This window comes from Salvelinus fontinalis, chromosome 8 (genome assembly GCF_029448725.1).
Source record: "Salvelinus fontinalis isolate EN_2023a chromosome 8, ASM2944872v1, whole genome shotgun sequence".
Lineage (NCBI taxonomy): Eukaryota > Metazoa > Chordata > Actinopteri > Salmoniformes > Salmonidae > Salvelinus > Salvelinus fontinalis.
The window spans coordinates 12,514,023-12,533,187 of record NC_074672.1 but is presented as its reverse complement, the minus strand read 5'-3'; the positions used below and the strand labels follow the sequence as shown (position 1 = coordinate 12,533,187).

Below are 19,165 nucleotides of genomic sequence, written 5' to 3'. Positions count from 1 at the left end.
TCATATCGACTTTAAGGCCAATAACATTGTACACATTTGAGGGGAAATAAAAAAACACATTCAATTAATATTTGGCAATGTTGCTAACTGGCCTACAGCTCGATTCACTCTTCATATGTGAAGGATATGCTCGTCATATTATGATGAACAAAATGAAAACCAAACAAAGCATCATCAGGGAAACCTAAGAAGAAACCAGTAACAAAATGAAAAGGCAACGAAAGAGGTCTAACGTCTACCCCATGTTGTTTACAACCCATTCTCTCTATGAGAATCTAAAGTACGTTTTACAGCCCGTCACAAACACGAGAGCCGGAGAGAAAAAATCTCCGTCCCGGCTATTACAGCTCCAGTTCATTTACAATGCCATTTGCGAGGACTTCAGTCAGAGTCTAGGGTGTAATTGAACGGAAAGTGTCGCCCTTGATGAAGACGAACTGACGTAATCAAGGCAGTTTCTTGTTGCGGAGCCAGGAAGCGAATCCCAACAACATGAAACTACCTAAACCACGCTTCAGCTGCGCAAGATGGGGTGTTCCATCGGGAAGGGAGACAAACAAACAGCAAAACACTCAAAGCCAGGTAAGGATTTTATTGTCTGTCAACCATAACATAGCTATTACCAGCATAATGAAACAAATAGGAATCGTTCATCCGAATGTATTATATCATTGTCACTGTCATCCTAAATAGGCTAATTGTGTACAACATTGAGAATCGACAGCAAATTAGGACATTGAAATAGCTTACTGTTAAACCGCAGAATAATAACAAATCGTGTCTGAAATTGCCCAACTAATAAAGGGGAAACTATTTAGACATACTATACATAATCGATATCAACACAGCAATAACAAAACCAATGTCTGGTTCAAAATGCTCAAAATGTTCCCAAAAGAAGAACGTCAAATCAATTGGTTTAATCAGACAACCCATCCCATCTCGCATGCTCGAGAGCGCTGTCAAACAAGCTCCACTGGCAAACCAACCGGCAGACAGGCGTGACATCTCAAAAATCACAGCTGAGTTAATAATACGTACCTATTTGTGTCCTACCTTGAATTTCCCCGGAGACACTCTGTCGTGGTGGTCCTTATTTATTCAAGCTGTCTTTGAGGTTTCTGTTATTGTTGTTTATCATCCATCCCTTTCGTTTCTTGACGAGATAACAGTCCTGTATCGTCAAATAAGTAGGCGGCAGGCTACATAGCAGAGCGAGCCCGTCGAGCGCGTTGGTGAATCCAGTACATAGCAGACACTCTCCACTGTGTAGACTAGCCTAGCCCTCTCCTCCACACACGTTTAAACGATGCATCTTTACTGCAGCAGCCAGCTAGCACATTATATTTGCAGATCATAAAATCCACCCCGAGCTCATGCTTCCACCACGAGACGGTCCTGACATAATAATTTTATGACCTTGACTTACTGTGGTCACCTGGATAACATTTAAACCAACCTCTTCTATTAAAACGGCCATGATCTTCCCACTCTCATATGCAGCCTCTCTCTCTCTTTCCCTCTGTCTTTTCCTTTCTCAGAGTGCTAACATGATAATAAGGGGAAGGACAAGCTATATGTTATATATTTCATTTCAAATCCCCTCCTTTATTCTATTGGACCGGTTTTCCTTTAGGAATCGTCAACGGGTCTTATATGACGCAAGCAACAATGTGCATGCAAACAGTGAGAATAGCCTATCATAGCCTACATAGCAAAAGCAACTAAACTAAAGACAACAAGATGAAGCAACGGAATGAGGGAACATTCCAAAACAAACAAAGTCTGTTTTCATTCCAGCACTTCCAGCAGTTCTATGTTGCTTCATATGGCAGGGCAACCGGCACCTCTATTCAATGTTCATGTGTTGAAAGGCAAATTCAACTGCTGACCCGAAACCAAGTCCCTCCTTGATAAAGTAATGTACTCTTGGGCATCGTTGAAATATTGTCCTTGTATGAAGGCACACTGTGTGTGTGTGTGTGTGTGTGTGTGTGTGTGTGTGTGTGTGTGTGTGTGTGTGTGTGTGTGTGTGTGTGTGTGTGTGCGTGTGTTTGGGTGTATATGGAATGGTTTTATAGATAATATAATTTTAAGTGAAGTTGTGGACTGCCATATGATCCCGTCCACGACATTCCTTATTGAGTTTCTTGAGTTTCATCCTTCGGTTCTGGAACCAGATCTTGACCTGTCTATCGGTCAGATCGATACTCTTACTGATCTCCAGGCGGCGCTCGCGAGACAGGTACATGTTATATAAGAATTCCTTTTCCAGCTCGAGCGTCTGATGCTTTGTGTACGGGCATCTCTTCTTCCGTCCACTTTTGGCTTTTAACCAGTTTCCTGGAGCATTTTCCAGTGTAAAATCATCTGTAGACATAAAACATGGAAAAGGTGAGCATACTGAAGGACTACTTCCATGTTCAAGACAGTCTATATCAGGCCTTTTGCGTTCCAATTGGTCTGCGTCAGGTCTGCACTGCCGCACCGCAATGTCTGGACTGTCTTTGATAATCTTTATTTCGAATGCACATTCAAGTTCTTGATCTTGAATCAAATGTCCACGCGCTCTATAAATACATGGGTTCAAAAATCATCTATTTTTGTTGACTTTCTTCGATCGCTTTGAACGAAGATGCAACAAAAAAAAGACTTGATGAATGATGGAGCATAATGTATAGGCCTATTCGTTTGGCAGCAATTCTACATCCGACCCACTTGTATTACTCTCCTATAGCCCTAAACACAGCCATTATAGCCTTATTGTGGTTTGAGGCTAACCTACATGGAAACTGGAGAGAGATTTGAAATAGCTGCATAGCCCGTACTTGATTACGTATATTCAAGGATACACGGATAACATGCATGGTTACTTCCCAGCTTAGATTTTCTTAGGCGTAAATATTTCCAACATTTTGAAACGATTGATGTGTGTGTTGAGCAGAATATAATAGTGTCATCTCTCGATTATTGGTGGTTTTATTTTCTTCCCAAAGGCTGGCCAAATATGAAATGTTAGGTGGCTACATTGTGGCGGTTGAAAGTAGTATTTTGTGTGGCGCATACAAATATAGCTCTACCCCAAAATATGTAGCCGAGACTGGACTGACTAACGGTTTTATAAGACAAACGAGGGATAGTTTAACATTTTGCAGCAGCATAAATAAAACATTTCTTTCATGCACGTTGGCCCAAATAGAAATTCATTTTTGGCAAACTTGAACTCTACGAAACTGAATTCCATAGCGTTAGCTAATACAAATACACAACGTAACCAAGCAATGTATTATTAGTAGTATTAATAATAATAACAAGAATAATATTCATAACAATATCACGTTGATGATTCGTTAATAATACCTTTACCTTTCTTTTTAATAATTTTGGATACACACAACATTGTCCGGGGGAAAAGGGAATATATTAACTAGCATGACGTTAAAGCTAGCTAAACCCCATTGTTATTATAAGAAAATGTATTTTATATGCAAGATGATTATCATATAAATAAAACAAGATATAATAGTTTAAAATTCAAGGAAAGACAATTTCGTGGACGCTATTTCAGACTGCGTCTATCGTACACTATTTTACCAAAAAAACAGTCATTATCGAAATTAAGACGTGATGTATAACCTAAGCTGTATTCTGCTTTATATAACGTAGAATATAGCCTAACGTATATATTTACACCGTTATGGTGAGTCAAATTAAGTTGTTGCAAATGGTTAGGCCTTCTTTCTACATTTTAAATGTCCCATGTAGTGTCTGTGTGTGTGTATTCGTCTGGTCAATCTGTTTGATCTGCACGCGCGTTATGCGTTATGAGCGTGTGTGAACGTGTTTACTTCAATGATAACTGCCCATCTCACATTCTCACATTAATAGAAAGGTGATAAATGACGTCGCCACAGTAACCCCAGCTAGGCTAGACCATTAAATGCTTGTTCAGAATGTCTCCAAATGTTCTGGATGGAACCAAAAAGGATTATATTGCTTGCTTCATATATGGCACCCCTTAAGGTTCTGTACAGAACCCTCTTGTAGGGTGCTTTGATCAGAGCCCCAGGGGTTCTTCTTCGCTGAATCAAAATTGGTTCCATATAGAATCCTTGGGTTCGATATAGGGTTCTATATGGAACCAATTACGGTTCTATATAGAACCTTAAGGGGTGCCATATATGAAACAAGCATAAAAACCTTTTTTACCCAGAACCTTTTTTTCCAAGAGTGTACAGTAGATATAGCATACACAATTGCAGAATGTCAAAACGCCCACTGAAGCTTAGCTCATGCATGCAGAGGAGACCATTTTTAGTACACCATTTTTAGTACACCATTTTTTAAATTGCCACATTGTATCTCACAACTGTTTTATGGTACGTTTTTAAGTATGTGTGTGTGTGTGTGAGAGAGAGAGACAGGAGAGAAGAGGGGGGCTTTTTGGGTTACCTTTCAATTCGCTGTCGGAGTTATCAGAACAACTGTCAGTCTTTGCACTTTCCTCTTTCATGCTCTTTCCCTGTTTGTCCTCTTCGTTGCGCATTTCCTCGCTGACTGTCTCCTGGGTAGATTTGCTCATTTTAACCGTTGATTCTCTGGGTGATTCAACAGATGTCGTCACCTGGTCCAAAGAAGCAAAGCCTGCCCCGACCTGCTCTTTTCGCTGTCCCCTGCTCCCTCTGGGGTATACCTGCTTCTCTCCTCCATAACATTCGGACGCCGCCGAGACAACGATTTGGTCGGTCTGGCTGCTACTATTGTTCCCAAGCCGGATGTAAGTAGCCGACTCTGTAGTGTCCTTATTAGCCCTGCTGCTACTGTCACCCTGATACAGACAACAGAACGCCTCCTCTTTGACGTTATCGGTTGGAAACGAACACGGTTGTAAACTGGACTGGGCAACAGGTTGCTCGTCCCTGTTAGTTTTGGAAGCCGAGGTCCATGTGCCCAGTTGGGATGACAGGTAAGGCGCATCTTGGTAGGAGCCGAGAGGGTGGCTGCTCAGAGGAACCTCGTCTTTTTTCGATCCAACTACTCCAAAATGTCTCATCATTGAGCATCCATACTCAGATGCAGCCGGGTGGATGTACATTCCAGGGTTGCTGTTGGAGTAGCCTTCGCATCTATAGGAAGATGATCCTCCCATCAAAGAATCCATGAGGAAATGACCGGCAGCCATGTTATCCTGGCATGACATTATTTGTATTGTTGTTTTTTCCCCCCGTTTCTGTTCCTGTAGTAAAGGTTTTCTGGATGAGAATAAGGACAGTTGGAAGCTGACATATTTTGGGGGCCAAAAATATCAGCAACATAATTATGGATTCTTGGAGCTCCATGTCATGTGATTTTCAGACCAATAGCGGTGTGGAAGTGGCCTTGAGGCGCCAGGCTGGGGTGACGTCACCGTGGTCAAGTTGGTAAGCAAAGGGGCTTTTAGACGGTGCAAGGGCGCTCTCTAGCGGAGAGCTTTGTGTAAAGACAGCCATGGGAGAAGTGAACAAAGGGGTAGATAAATATTTTACAATCACTTACTTGGGTAAAACCGGAATGAAATCTAGTTAAAAAAATAATAATGTTAAGACAGACTAACATTAAAACAAGACAGAGAAAATAGTTCGCTGAATATGATTATTTATTGGAACTCGCTAGATGCCACTTCTAAGTACTCGTCAATAGATTCAGGAATAAACCAATGGTCGCGTAGAGTATATCAGCACCACTCTCGGTTAGGCCTACGTTTGTTTGGCAAACTGTTTTTCATAAGAGGTAAAACTTTAGACTATTTGCATAGACCAACCGACAGGCCTCTGTCAAATCACTGTAGCTGTTGTGGCAAGAGCAGTTGCATAAGACCATTGGCTTGACTAAAATCTATTTAAAAGGTTAACCAGTTTGAGTATGCCAAAGTGTGTTTTACTTCAATTATTTGTTTTTCAAGAGCGTTTTACGCATTTTATGTATATTCTAGTAACACAGCATATAGTTTATTTGATATGTTTTACTGTATTAAAGGCCTGTAGGCTACTACTCAGTGTTTTGTTTTTAAGTTCAACCAGTGTTGATGTGAGCAGATCGTTTCAGGATATATATATATATTAGACCTAGTTACAAAAAACAATCACCAAAAGTTAGAAGATTAAATTGAATAGGGTTTCTAAGATGCGTCTACAATTTATCATGGGCCTATACAGAATGGTTGGTGGAAAACATACCTTTCTCTTTACGTTCAAAATTATAAGAAGGATTAGGCTATTATAGTTCGGGTCCTTTTTCCCCATTCCAACTGGTGGGTATTAGGCTATTTCATTCATATCAATGCAGGCGTGACTTCAACATGAGGGAGAAAAATATACACGGGCCTATGCCTCGTGTAAGTTGTTATTGAAGATACAATTACTCCCAATTTTCTGACAAATATCGAGTGTAATTCAATGTAGATAATTCCATGTCATTAACAAATTAAGCAGACATTTCTGTGTGCGTTTTTACATTTCTTACTAATTGAAGCATTGACTAAGAATTTTTTTAAACCCTTGCAAAAATATATTTTGTTATAGTTTCCCCACGACAATAACGTTCTAGCGTGTACGTCGTTACATAATGATAATCTTGTTTTCCAGCAAGGACAGTAGTTCACATTTTCTGAGATTGATAGCTTAAAAAAACAGAACATTTATTTTTTCAATTCCTATTTTTTGCATGCCTATTCGCATCTTGTTTTGAGGTTAAAATATAAGAGCCACGAGTCAAACAAAGGGATTAACATGTTGCTACATTATGGTGTTTGCACATTTTGATTCAACACCACAATATCAAAAGATGCGCATAGTTTTTCCTGCCGAAGTCCTATGAAAATGCCTATCAATAAGGCGTAGGTGTAGTATTTTTCTACTCGAATATTTATGTGGCCAACACGTTTGATATTACAATTACTAAGGTAATACAAGTACATCTACAAACAGTAGTCTACCAGGTTTAGCAACTAGGGCCTAGTGCCAAAACGAAGCAGGGCTCCTCATGGCGCGTGTTGTTATTTCTGTGTGTTGGCTATGCTGCTTTAGAATCAAAGGGGCAATCCAGCCTCTTTATTTATACAATTTCACCACGAGACATGACAAATCATTATTCTCAGACTTGCACGACTTGTAGGTCTATTTCAAACGGAGGCAAAAATGTACGAGTGGTTACTAGCTCACTTGAATTTGGACAGAAAAGGACACATTTCCATGAACTTTGAGGTTGTTTATTAAAGGCCCAGTGGAGTCAAAAACGTGATTCTGTGTTTTACATATATTTTCACACTATGAGGTTGAAATAATACTGTTAAGTTGTGAAAATCATGCGCTCTAAAAGAATGCTGTAACCCAGCACTGGGTCACTATAGCACTGGGTTATTTTGGCCCGGCACTGTTGGGTTATGTGAATGACCCAACACGTTGGGGTTACTTGATTTAGCCCAAAATTTTATTTTGACCCAGCAGTGGGTTATTTCTTACTTTATTTCTAGGTTCTTTTTCTACCCTTCTCTCTATTACAGAATCAGCTCATTTTCTAAAAGTATGAATACTTCTAACAATAATTCTTAAAATGACATAGGGCTAGTCATGACAAATTGTAGATAGAATACAACATCTTTATTCTCAGCTATTAATTTCAGCTACAAAATGAAGTCATGCAAAAGACAAACAACAAATAAGGAACACACAAATAAGCAAACATTTTAGAAGCACAATCCATCATTTGAAAATCACAGCAGCCCTACCAATTTAAGCTGAGGAATGGGGCTGAAGAAAAGTAACAACTTTACCCTCTACTCCCCCTACCAGGTATACATTTTCAAGTGAATTCTTTGTAAAACAACAACAACGAAATATAATGTCTTCTGATCCAGAACCTGCCCATTCATGATGGTGAATGCCAGGGAGTAGAGGCGATTGTCCCCAAGACTCAGAACAAAGGGTTCAGGTCACTTGTTAATTTGGTCGCCTGGTGAAGATATTCAGTCATATTGGTTCCAACCGGGAGATTAGAGAACATGATTATAAAATGTTGAACAATAAGACACACATGACACTTTGCACAAGCCAACACGCACACACACACACACACACACACACACACACACACACACACACACACACACACACACACACACACACACACACACACACACACACACACACACACACACACACACACACACACACACACACACAGATGGTGGCCCTTCCTATTATCCAGAACATGAGTTTCGGGCCTCATCAGTGCTTGTGCGGGCAGTCTTCTTTCTAACTTTTGACACGGGTGTTGGGAGAAACGCTTTCAGGACCATGTCTTCTGTAGTATCTGGGGAACAAAGACATAACAAGGTTTTAGGGGACAGTCAAAATGGTTCTAAAGGTGGAGGAACATTTCATTTCAATATGTAGCTAGCTACCTGCACTGGGTACACTGATGGTGGGAGAAGCACTCTCAGGGCCTTTAGTAGCCTATCGGTTGGACAGAGACATACCAACGTTTAAGTGGAGAGTCAAAATGGATAGACTAAACTTCGAAGAACAATTGAGACACTTTTCATTTCAATATGTAGCTAGCTAGGTATAGCTACCTAAAATAACTGTGTGCATCCACACTGACACCAGCAGCTAACTCATAGAAAGCCTAACTGAACCACCATAAAAGCACAAGTTATAAGCTTGCCAACTAGCTACCAACCATGTTAAATTAACTCAGAAACAGGGAATAGGCCTAGCTAAGTAAAATATATAGCTAGCTGTTCTAGCTAGCCAAACAGAGTGAGAAACCTAGTTGAAGATGGCTAACTACCTGGCGTGGAACAATGCACCACTCAGTAGGCTTACAGAAGACAAACGTTCTACAGGCACTGACATAGCTAGCCGAACTTAAACAAAAAACCTTACATTTGCTACCACACAGAGTACAGGAAAATAGCTTGTTAGCAGGCTCGGGCTAGCATGCAAGGTGGTTGTTTGCTAGCTAACATTATCCAAAAATGTCAATGACTGAGATAATACAGAATGTAATTATGATAGCTAGGTCTATTTAACCTGAATGGATAACTACAAACGTTAGCTTTTTACTAACATTTTTCGGTCAGCCACAACGACTTGCCCCTTTTGTCCATAGAAAAGTAATTCCACTAAGTGCCAGCTGGAACAGTAGACTTGTTACAGATGCAACAGTCCTCATTCACAAGCTTGCCGGATCACTTTATCTTCTGGTTTTGGTGGGAGAATTTAACCCACTCACTGGGTCATATCTCAAAAACCCAACCTCAATAACCCAGTATCAACAACCCAACGTTGCTCTTATTAAAGAAAAGAACCCAGCTAAGTGACCAAATGCCTCCAACCCAGCAAATGGGTCATCCAAACAATCCAGCATTTTTAGAGTGTGACATGCCTTATAAGTGTAAGAGCTGTTTGAATATACAGCTGGAAATTTCTGCCTGTTTTGGTGGGATGGAGTTTCGGCCTGCCTGGTGACATTATCAGGAGGTAATTAGTCAATAAACCAATAAGAAAGAGAGTTGCAAACCTCCTTGCCAATAGATCGTTTTCAGTTTTCCCCTCCCAACTCATACCACTCCCAGACAGTATTAACAAAATTCAGTTTTCCCCTCCCAACTCATACCACTCCCAGACAGTTGTAACAAAATTCTCACTTGAGAAATTGCTCTTTGATAGATGCTATTCATTTTTGACAATTTGAATTGAAAACAATCACAGGTACTTTCACATTCTGTTCCTTGAGTCGAATTGACCAGAACTCCCGGGGTTCTTCTTCACTGAACCAAAATCGGGTTCTATATGGAACCAATTTTGGTTCTACACTGAGTGTACAAAACATTAAGAACACCTGCTCTTTCCATGACATAGACTGACCAGGTGAATACAGATGAAACTATGAGAGACCCTTTGATTCATTTCTGAGCAAATAACTAATAGTCTAGCTAATAGCCTAAGAGCAATTCATTGAAATGATTAATGTTGATGCGTATTGAATGGTGTGAGGTCAAGGCCATTTTCACTTAAAATATTGAATTTTTGCTAAATGCTGTAGCTTATTTCAAGTAGGTACATTAGGCTACATTGGCTGTGGAGAATGCAGTGATTTCTCTTCCAACCACTAAAAGCAAGGGTAATGTAATGACTGTTTTGATTGGTTTCCTCGCCTGTCCATCATTTCATTCTCTTGTTAGAAATATAATCCAGTCTTTCATTCTAAAGCTAATCAATCAATTTGAGGACACATTTCGTAAACCTATACCTACCTATTCATTATGTCTCAGAATATGTTAACATTATCTGACAAACGCTTGCTCAAGTTAGTTTTTTGTGGGTTGATTTCGTTCTGAACATCACCCACACATATGCAACCTACTACAGAGCAATATTAAATGTGTAGAGTAATTTCAGTGCGGAGACTTGATGGGTTAATTGTACCAAACATGGATGCAATAACAGGGATATAATGTTCAGTATTTGACCATTTCTATTATGAAATGTATTCCTGTTGTCAGACTGACAAACATGGAAGTTGTAATCCTCCATTGTAGTTTTATGTTGCTCAGTTGGTAGAGCATGGCGTTTGCAACTACCTATACTTTAAAAAAAATTGCTTTCGCGTTTGGTAAATGTCATTTATTATATTATGGAACCTGGGGTATGCCATTCAATGATATTTTATAAAATGAAAAAGTCTTCTCCAATGGGTTGTGTTTTGTGATAGAGAGATAGAGTTAAATGCTGCTGTAACGATACCTTTAGAAGGCTATTAAGTTGGCAAATGAAACCAGCATCCTGAAATCGAGATCTTCAAATAATGTGTATGCTAATAACCATGTCATAACCTTGAGTGAAAATGCAGACTGCGTGTGTGTGCACATTATCTTTCTCTATCTCTATGTGTGTGTGTGTGTGTTTGTGTGTGTGTGTTTGTGTGTGTGTGTGTGTGTGTGTATGTGTGTGTGTGTGTGTGTGTGTGTGTGTGTGTGTGTGTGTGTGTGTGTGTTTGTGTTTGTGTGTGTGTGTGTTTGTGTGTGTTTGTGTTCGCCAGCTTACGAATGGTTGGTAGTATCTACATTTAAATAAGGAGTAATTGTGGAATTGACCTATATTGAAGACACAACCCATTACACCATTCCCGGAGACACAGATACCTTTAACGGGTCATTCGTGGTTTCAATCGATAAGTTATAACCCGTTATAACCTAACTCGTGTTCAACATGGGTCATTGCATATCATAATAATGGGAACAGTAGGCCGACTTCAAGTACAATTTCTCACAAAATAGTAATTGGTCAATAAACAATGTCTTTGTTCAGTTTACCTCCATTTAAAAGGCGATAAGCCCAATAATAACACGTGATCTGAATAATTATCATGATCTAAATATTGTTTACTACATGTGAATCACTATACCTGTGTATTTGCCCTTGTTTGTAATGGGAGGGCTATGTGTGTTTGGGGGGGCTGATGTGTGTCGATTGGTGTGCCTATTATGTGTATTTGTCAGTGAAATAAACGGGAATATTTGTTCAACAACGATTAATGCCTAGGTGTGAATGTTCTTTAGTGTATTTTGTTCTTTTGGATGCTCTTTTGTGCACATATTGATGTTTTACGCGCGCGCAAAAGGTTCTATTTGCTCATGGGTAAAATAAAATATTCCTCAAGTCCTTTCCATTCGTTTTATTGCCTAAATAGCTGTTGATTTGTGTTTAGTGTGAAATAAGCACAGACACATGTATGCTTTACCTCTTTAAACTTTATTCAGTCTACTATACCGTTTTTTGCTTCAAATCGAATATATTTACCATCATGCGGAGTAGCGAAAACATAGACTAGATACACATTACGCGAATGCCGCCCATCCCCTTGTCATGTTGCGTTTACGGAGACGGAGGGAAGCCAAAACTAGTTTGTCTATTGCAGGCCACCATGAAATAGCTTCCCAATTTGATGTAACGAGGTTGAGCTCCTTGCAAGCAGATGTCCACCCCCTGTGCAAGTGGGAATTTATGGCTGAGGCATGTAGCGTCTTAAAGACAAATATAAATCAGAGAAGTGGTAATCTGAAAGCACACATAGGTATTAAATTGGTGACGACCACACAAAGGACCGCAGGTTAGTTTCTTCGAAGTATATCGACAGCTTTCAGCTTTCATTACATCTAGGGTAAGCCACTTGTACAATGCGCATACATTGGAAATCATTATGGCAAGAACTCATTGCAAAACAAAGCTTAAGTTGCCATTTCTATCCAAATTAGTGCTGGCCTTATTTCATTTTTGATATGATCTATTTCTGATTGCAACCACCCTTTCATTTGTTTATGCCGGAGCATAAGTACTCGTTATCCCCCTTCACTTAAAAACTCACTGCAGAATTATTCTCAAGAACGAGGCCTATAGTAACAGGCTAATCTCTATTTAAAATGAACTTGGTAGCGCGGTCTTGAGCGTTCAAATTCTGATCTTTTTATCAAACACGACGTGTATATAATAATCTGCCGTGGAAAACAACAGCATCATACATAAAGTAACCATCAAGACAAGGTTCCTGAGTGATGTAGATGTAGGTCGGTGTGATCAAGGGGTTAAGCACAAACGTCATTTCAAGCAATACATCTTGAATTACAATGACGCGTAATTTAGACACTTTTTCAATGTATCCTTCACAATATCCCAACTAAAAACATGCTAGGACAAAATACAGGAATGCTCAAAACATGGACGAAATGAAATTAGGCCCCAGTACTCACCAAACACACAAACCATAGCAATAACATCAAGTTAGAACATATACATGGAGTCAAAAATGCATAGGCCTACGTAATCATTATTTGAGCGTTGCCGTACTATCAATTCAAATAAGCGTCAGCTACATTTCTTATCACATTGAAAAGGTTAAACAAAGATCTCGCTATGCTTTGTGTTAGTTCCTTTTCAACCTTAATGAATCGCCATGCATCGGCTATCACGAAATGTTATTCTTCAGGCCGTCCGATTGCATTCGCCTGTGACACCCGCCATTTTCCTTCCCAACAGCCAAGTGTGCAATGGGATCAGCTCGACTGAACCAACCGCCGGCTGCATCGAATCCTCTCTCATCTCTCAGGATAAATCAAGACTAGCATATTACAACTATAACACAACCAAAACTAAATAAAATATAATTCCATCTCGAACACCATATCTACACTGTAGTGACATGAATAAAATCATCCAGCAAAAGACGAACATGATGATTCCATGCATTGTCCTATCATTTTATAAAGCCTATTGAAGGAAAGGAAACAAAACATTGCCCTCCTATTGTGCGATCAACACAACCCGGGGTGAATCCTGGCCCCCTGTGGTTGATAGGCAGGAGTTTGAGGAGACTCGAGCCACAGAGAATGGTCAAGATGTATGGCAGAGATATCCAACAAATTACCTACGTCATCGTCCCAGGGCCAAGGTTGGTGGGTGTGACAAGAAAAGTATTCCAGCCTTGATCTCTGCCTGCGAGCATCTCCCTCCTCCTCCTCCCCCCTGTCACAACTAACACCCCCCTCTTCCGCATTCAGCTTTAGTCTGAAGGGATTGTAGTGAGTAGCAGGGAATAAACACACACACACACAAATAGAGAGAGAATCGAATAGAACATAACAGAATATAATATAATTCTGCATCCTTCTTAAAGAAGAATTTAACCCAAAGGTATTATCTACATTTATTTCCACAAGAAACTGTGAAAATATAAGTACATGTTAAAGCTCATGCCAACATGTTATAAAACGTATCATGCGTGAAAACGTATACATTTTACTGGGATAATAAAGTGTATTTACTGGGCGTACTAAAGCTGGCAAAGTTACCTGCTGTAGTTTAATGGGAGGGGTCAAAGTTGGACTCTCTACACATTCCTTTTTCTGTTCCCACTCACTCCCATTGGTCGATTCCTCTCCTGCACACATTTCCGGGCAAAAGGGGCTCCTTGATTCCACTTTATTGCAGCGGGTTAAAGGTGAAGGCCTTGACATTATTGAAGTTCAAAGACTACTTTTAATTATAAATTGTAGTTAATACACACACGTGCAATATTCCATGCACATATGCTCTGTGTGCACGCGGGCGCACGCACGTAGGCTACCCACACACTCATACACACTCGGTAAAATCTGTCCAACTGTCACACCCCAGTAATGTCCTGTATATTTATAGATGTGCACACACACCTACCACCTGGCCAATGTAGTCAACCATTAGTAAAGACATAGTTTGGGTAATGTCAATGGATAACTTGACTGACCTAGACTTCCACGATCTCATTTTTGGGGTCCGTTTTTCTCAGAAATGTCTGAGGTATGAAGTAGTGGTGAAGGCTGAAAGGCTAAAGGATGTGTGGTGTGTGTGTGTGTGTGTGTGTGTGTGCGCGCGCGTGCGTGCGTGCGTTGTGCAGTTGGAGGGGGATTGACGTTGTGCACAGCACCGGCCCGAGTTCACGTTGAACAGTCTAGTTGCTGAGTTTTTTGTTTGGACAGCCAGTCTTACTTGTTTACTATTTACTTCGGAAGTGAACGCCATTCCCTCCGAACAGACGGTGCAATTAAGAGAAAAAAATAGCCATTTAGTGCCTCTGTCTTTATGACACTGTCTGGACTGCAAGAGTGGCGATTCCATTTAGTGGGCACTAAAGGAGGATCCCGTTCCTCTTTCTTTCTCTGTGATTCTGAGGTGTAGCCTAGTTTCTGTGCTGTCGTTTCCGTGTACTTCTGTGTGTGCTTGCAAAAGCTCAAATATGCACTCCTAGAGTTATATCCACTAAGCTTGTAAGCGTTGTATAAATGTACCGCTCAACAGCCCACACACACTCCCTTAACAATGTTGTCGTCTGAAAATGTGTTTGCGTAAAAGGTAAGGCCTGTTCCTACATTAAAATAGTGTGGCTTAAAGCTAAGTTGGCATTGGATGCAATTACTATCCATAAATACCCAACTAATAACGCACGACTCGCAATCTCTCCACATGCTTCGAACTTAGTTTTCTCAAAACAGTAGCACAAACATCTAGGCTACCAACCCCACTCAAATCCCTTGAAAATAACCATCAGATAGACCGAACAATGGTCCAAAAGAAAATCGAAGGCAAAAATGCAGTCGGATTATTTTGCCAATACTTTTTTAATCATTGCCTACCACTCAATCAATTGGCTTGAAAACGACATTCACAGAGGATAACCATAGTCAATAATAACATCTATGACAAAAATCCACCAGTCTGTTAGTTTTGTCTATACGCCTGTTTATTTCATAGGTATCTTTAGATTAATGATACACAGACCCAACGCCATATTTTCCTCCTCTTTCATAAAGAAGCACCAAGCGTAAAGCAAATAATTTAAAGGAGTGTTAACATTAAAGCTTTTAAAGTACACAGCTTGGGCGGTGTAAAGAAAATAGCAGCAGGGAAAAGGGGGAGCGAAATTAAAAACAAAATCATATTTACAGTCACGAATGCACATAGTTGCATAGTCTGTACAAGGAAAACATTACTACAGATTGTACACGTCACAGTTCTCGGTGGCAAAATTGACACCTGTAAATGTATTACTTTGTGTTGAATATTCTGGTCGAAAACAGAATCATGGTAGGCTACAAATACATCGACCAGAGGAAAGGGAAAGTTTAAATGTCCAATATAGGCCTATCATGGCTTCCCGAATTGCGTTGTAACATTTAATACTATTCAACAAATAATACTTGTGAAATGCACAATTGAATAAACACAATTAAGATTCGTGGTAAATACACGGAAAACTATATGAACTCGACAGCAGCATATAAATGATTATTCTATATAATCACCTGTATATATATGAACTAGAAAGTTTCCTGCGAATGAAGGCTACAGGAAAATGGTGCCTTATTACGCATACATACAGCAACCCCAAATGTTAGAAATTGAAATAACCTCATCTTAACATTGCTGCTGATCTGTCTTTTTGAAGTAACTTGAAATGTGTTTATTACTGTTGATAAGAATTCACTGAGAAAAGTGTGTCATTGACATTTGACTATAATCATTATGCTTTTACACTCCACATGCTCACAATAGGGGGTTTCCAGAAAAGTATTGCAAACGATCTCTGCTTAATTTCTTTTCTTTCATTCTTCGATTCTGAAACCAGATTTTAACCTGTCGGTCGGTGAGGTTCAGCATCCGGGAAAGCTGCATCCGTTTCTCTTTGTTAATGTAAACGTTAAAGAAGAACTCCCGCTCCAATTCTCGGATCTGAAATTTGGAGTATGGACACCTCTTCTTCCTTGTGCGAGGTGTACCTGGGGCAATCAATCAGAAAGGACATGATCAGTGAAAGTTCAATGGGATTGTTTGCCATTAACGCACAGATATTCACATGAAGTTAAAGTAGCCGCTCACACATATTCACATCAACACAAAGTATATAGCCTCTCTGTGTGAATAAACTATTCAGGAATTTCGAGAGGCATCAATTTGATTATAACAATTCTGTCAACATCCAATACTGCACGTAAAACATCAGACACATCCGCCATAAAGACTGTTACATTATCACAAGCGCTTGAAGAGCAAATCGTATCAATTTACAGCCTCCAAGTATGTGTTTGTCTCTTACAAATATACAACAACAAAATGTATACGGCTACAGTTTGCGTTACATTCCCATGGACCTTAGCTATCAATTTCCACACTCCTTCGTGGCTGTGTGAAATGCATATGTTTATATTCGATGTGAATCCTCTCGTAAAAGCTAAAATGTCTTTCGGATCTGAGACACACTACATCACAGTGGTGGTCAAAACCTCATGAAAAAGATCAAGTACAACGACACAAAACATCTCTGCAGTTATTTCCTGATTGGGATACATTTGGCTACACAAAAAGACGCCAGTGGGCCTGTGTGTGTGAGTTAGAGAATGCGTGATTCAGGCATACATATCTCAGGGCTAACCGAATGGAAATGTGTCTCACTTGGACAGAATGTGTTTGGTTCAGTACTGAAGTGCAATGCTTGAATACAGATATGGACACAAACTCAGACTGGAGTCTCTACGACTGATTTCACTTGTATCCTTTTTTCTTTCGTTGCAAGGAAACCACCACAACACAATGCTGTTGCTATCTTCGACATTTGCCCAGATAAATATAGATAGATGGATACTTATGGAGCCTGCCTCTAAGTGTACAAGGCTAATAATCACACAGCATGTCCTTTAGTGTTATAGTTTGCGTGCAAGCTGCTAAAATAAAATTCACAGGACGCCAAAAGCAATGTTCTGCCCAATTGGTTTTTACTCACGACAGCCCAACGCGAAAATCCCTTAAAATGCCCAATGCAAGTTCATGATCAAAGTTAGCATTTGTCACAATAGCGCGCTCTTAAAATTTCACAGACTCCACGATAGAAGCGTCTGTGTATAACATCCTTTTTTTTCAAAGCGCTTTCCCATCGTAAAAAGTCTTCTCATTGGAAGAAAGAGCTTTGTAGGTTATAATAAAATCCTTTGAATGCTTATAAAACTCCACATAAAATCTGACCGACAAAACACCGGGCTAGTCCCTTTCCCCATTTACAGCTTCGGTACCTACTCGAGTGGCTGTTCTTGCTGGCGCTGCGGTCCTTGGTGGCTGAAGAAGAACACGAGCCCGAATTTGTATGTTCCTCCTCATCCTCTGTGTCCTTGTCTTGGTCTGGGACGCCCGGTAGAGCCGCTGGCTGCTGGAACTTTGTTTCCAGCTTTCTAGCCTCGCTCTTTTGTAAACAAGTATCTGCTGACTGATTGTCCGTGCCGCAGTATGCGGTCTCAAAAAAGCGGTCGAAACCTTGAGGGAGGACGCTGTTTTTCCCCACTCCGGGGTAGAACCCTGTGGAGGGATGGTTGGAGCTGGGATGGTGGTTATGGTGGCTGTACACATTCTCGTTCGTTTTCATAAGCATTTCTGTCATGGTGGATTGCGGAAGACAGTCCCTGTGCACCAGATCCTCTCCAGAGTAGCATGATGCATAATTGCTTCTATGGTGCCATTTACTAGAAGGGTCCAATCCATAGGAAACTTCCCGTACCGGCTGCACTTGAGACAGATTTGTGGAATATGGGTAGGTTATCTGCCGCGACGAGGCCTGTGGAAGAAACGAAGAGACGGCAGAAAATTCGGGGACGTAGTAGGTGCAGCTGGGGAGGTAGATGTTAGAGGCGCAGCCCGTTCTATCCCCAAACTCGGATGTCCGGTCTTTGCGCGTCTGGGAGCAGAAGTTTCCCAGATTCACCGAGTTAAACATCTTTCCCCCGTACTCCGTACGATAGATAGATGTTTTGGATTCGAGCTGTAGAAGGGGGAAATTTAGGAAGGCGAGATGACGCGCAATCCGTCTAAGTCGCCCGGAGACACGTGATCGAAAGTAGATATTGTCATATATCAACGTGGAACACTTGGATGTGTAGGAGTGGTTCACTTAGGCAAGATCTAGGAGGTTCAAACTAGTCATTTTCAAAACACCGCAGGAGCAGTAAGAAAACCAGTAACAGATTCCTGTTTGTTTACATGGGTTATGGCAATTATGAAGATCATTTTTAGGAGGCTATTTATGTATGGGTGTGGGCTAGACTAGCACAGGTTTAGTATTTGATATAGCAGACTAAACATGCTTTTGAATTCTACAGGTAAGACTTCACTATTAGGCCTACTATGATTATGATTATTAGTATTATTATAACTACCACTATAGTATAGCTACTACATTAATACATTAGCATATTGTACAATAGCCTATACTGGAAGCAGCAGAACATAGACACTTTACTCTCACACATTGTAATGTATGACTAACCACTACCAGCCTTACTGACAAAGTGAACCGAGATCACTGCGAGGTTAAGGCAAATCTATGCTTTATAATGAGACCAAGATTTCAAGACCACACTCGAAGCGCTGCTCTTTTGAAAAGTGTGTTTTCACTCTCATACAGTCTAGCAGGCTTTATGATATGTCTAGGTAGTCTAAATGTCCATCGTGAATCAATGACGAGATGTTTTCTTGCTTGAGATATTACAATTTTGAAACCTGGGCATTTTACATCTAAACCACTGTAATAGCCTATATTTACATTTTGA

The 19,165-nt window shown here is 40.3% G+C and overlaps 2 protein-coding genes across 2 annotated transcripts; both read right to left on the bottom strand.

Annotated features, from left to right (window-relative positions):
- Positions 1 to 583: 583 nt before the first annotated feature.
- LOC129860306 (homeobox protein Hox-C10a-like) lies at positions 584 to 5,321 on the bottom strand. The gene is made up of 2 exons (XM_055930629.1): positions 4,453 to 5,321; positions 584 to 2,370 (listed from the first exon to the last, which is right to left on the bottom strand). Exons 1-2 carry the CDS (start codon positions 5,198 to 5,200, stop codon positions 2,093 to 2,095), a joined length of 1,026 nt encoding a protein of 341 aa, XP_055786604.1. The 5' UTR covers positions 5,201 to 5,321; the 3' UTR covers positions 584 to 2,092.
- Positions 5,322 to 15,241: 9,920 nt separating this feature from the next.
- On the bottom strand, positions 15,242 to 18,698 carry LOC129860305 (homeobox protein Hox-C11a-like). The gene is made up of 2 exons (XM_055930628.1): positions 17,643 to 18,698; positions 15,242 to 16,351 (listed from the first exon to the last, which is right to left on the bottom strand). Exons 1-2 carry the CDS (start codon positions 18,331 to 18,333, stop codon positions 16,119 to 16,121), a joined length of 924 nt encoding a protein of 307 aa, XP_055786603.1. The 5' UTR covers positions 18,334 to 18,698; the 3' UTR covers positions 15,242 to 16,118.
- Positions 18,699 to 19,165: the final 467 nt, after the last annotated feature.

Coding starts and splice junctions, on each gene's coding strand:
- LOC129860306 (XM_055930629.1), bottom strand. CDS start 5,200: ATGTCATGCCAGGATAACATGGCTGCCGGTCATTTCCTCATGGATTCT. Junction 2,371..4,452: donor CTCCGACAGCGAATTGAAAG/GTAACCCAAAAA, acceptor TTATGTCTACAG/ATGATTTTACACTGGAAAAT.
- LOC129860305 (XM_055930628.1), bottom strand. CDS start 18,333: ATGTTTAACTCGGTGAATCTGGGAAACTTCTGCTCCCAGACGCGCAAA. Junction 16,352..17,642: donor CAGCAAGAACAGCCACTCGA/GTAGGTACCGAA, acceptor TGATTGCCCCAG/GTACACCTCGCACAAGGAAG.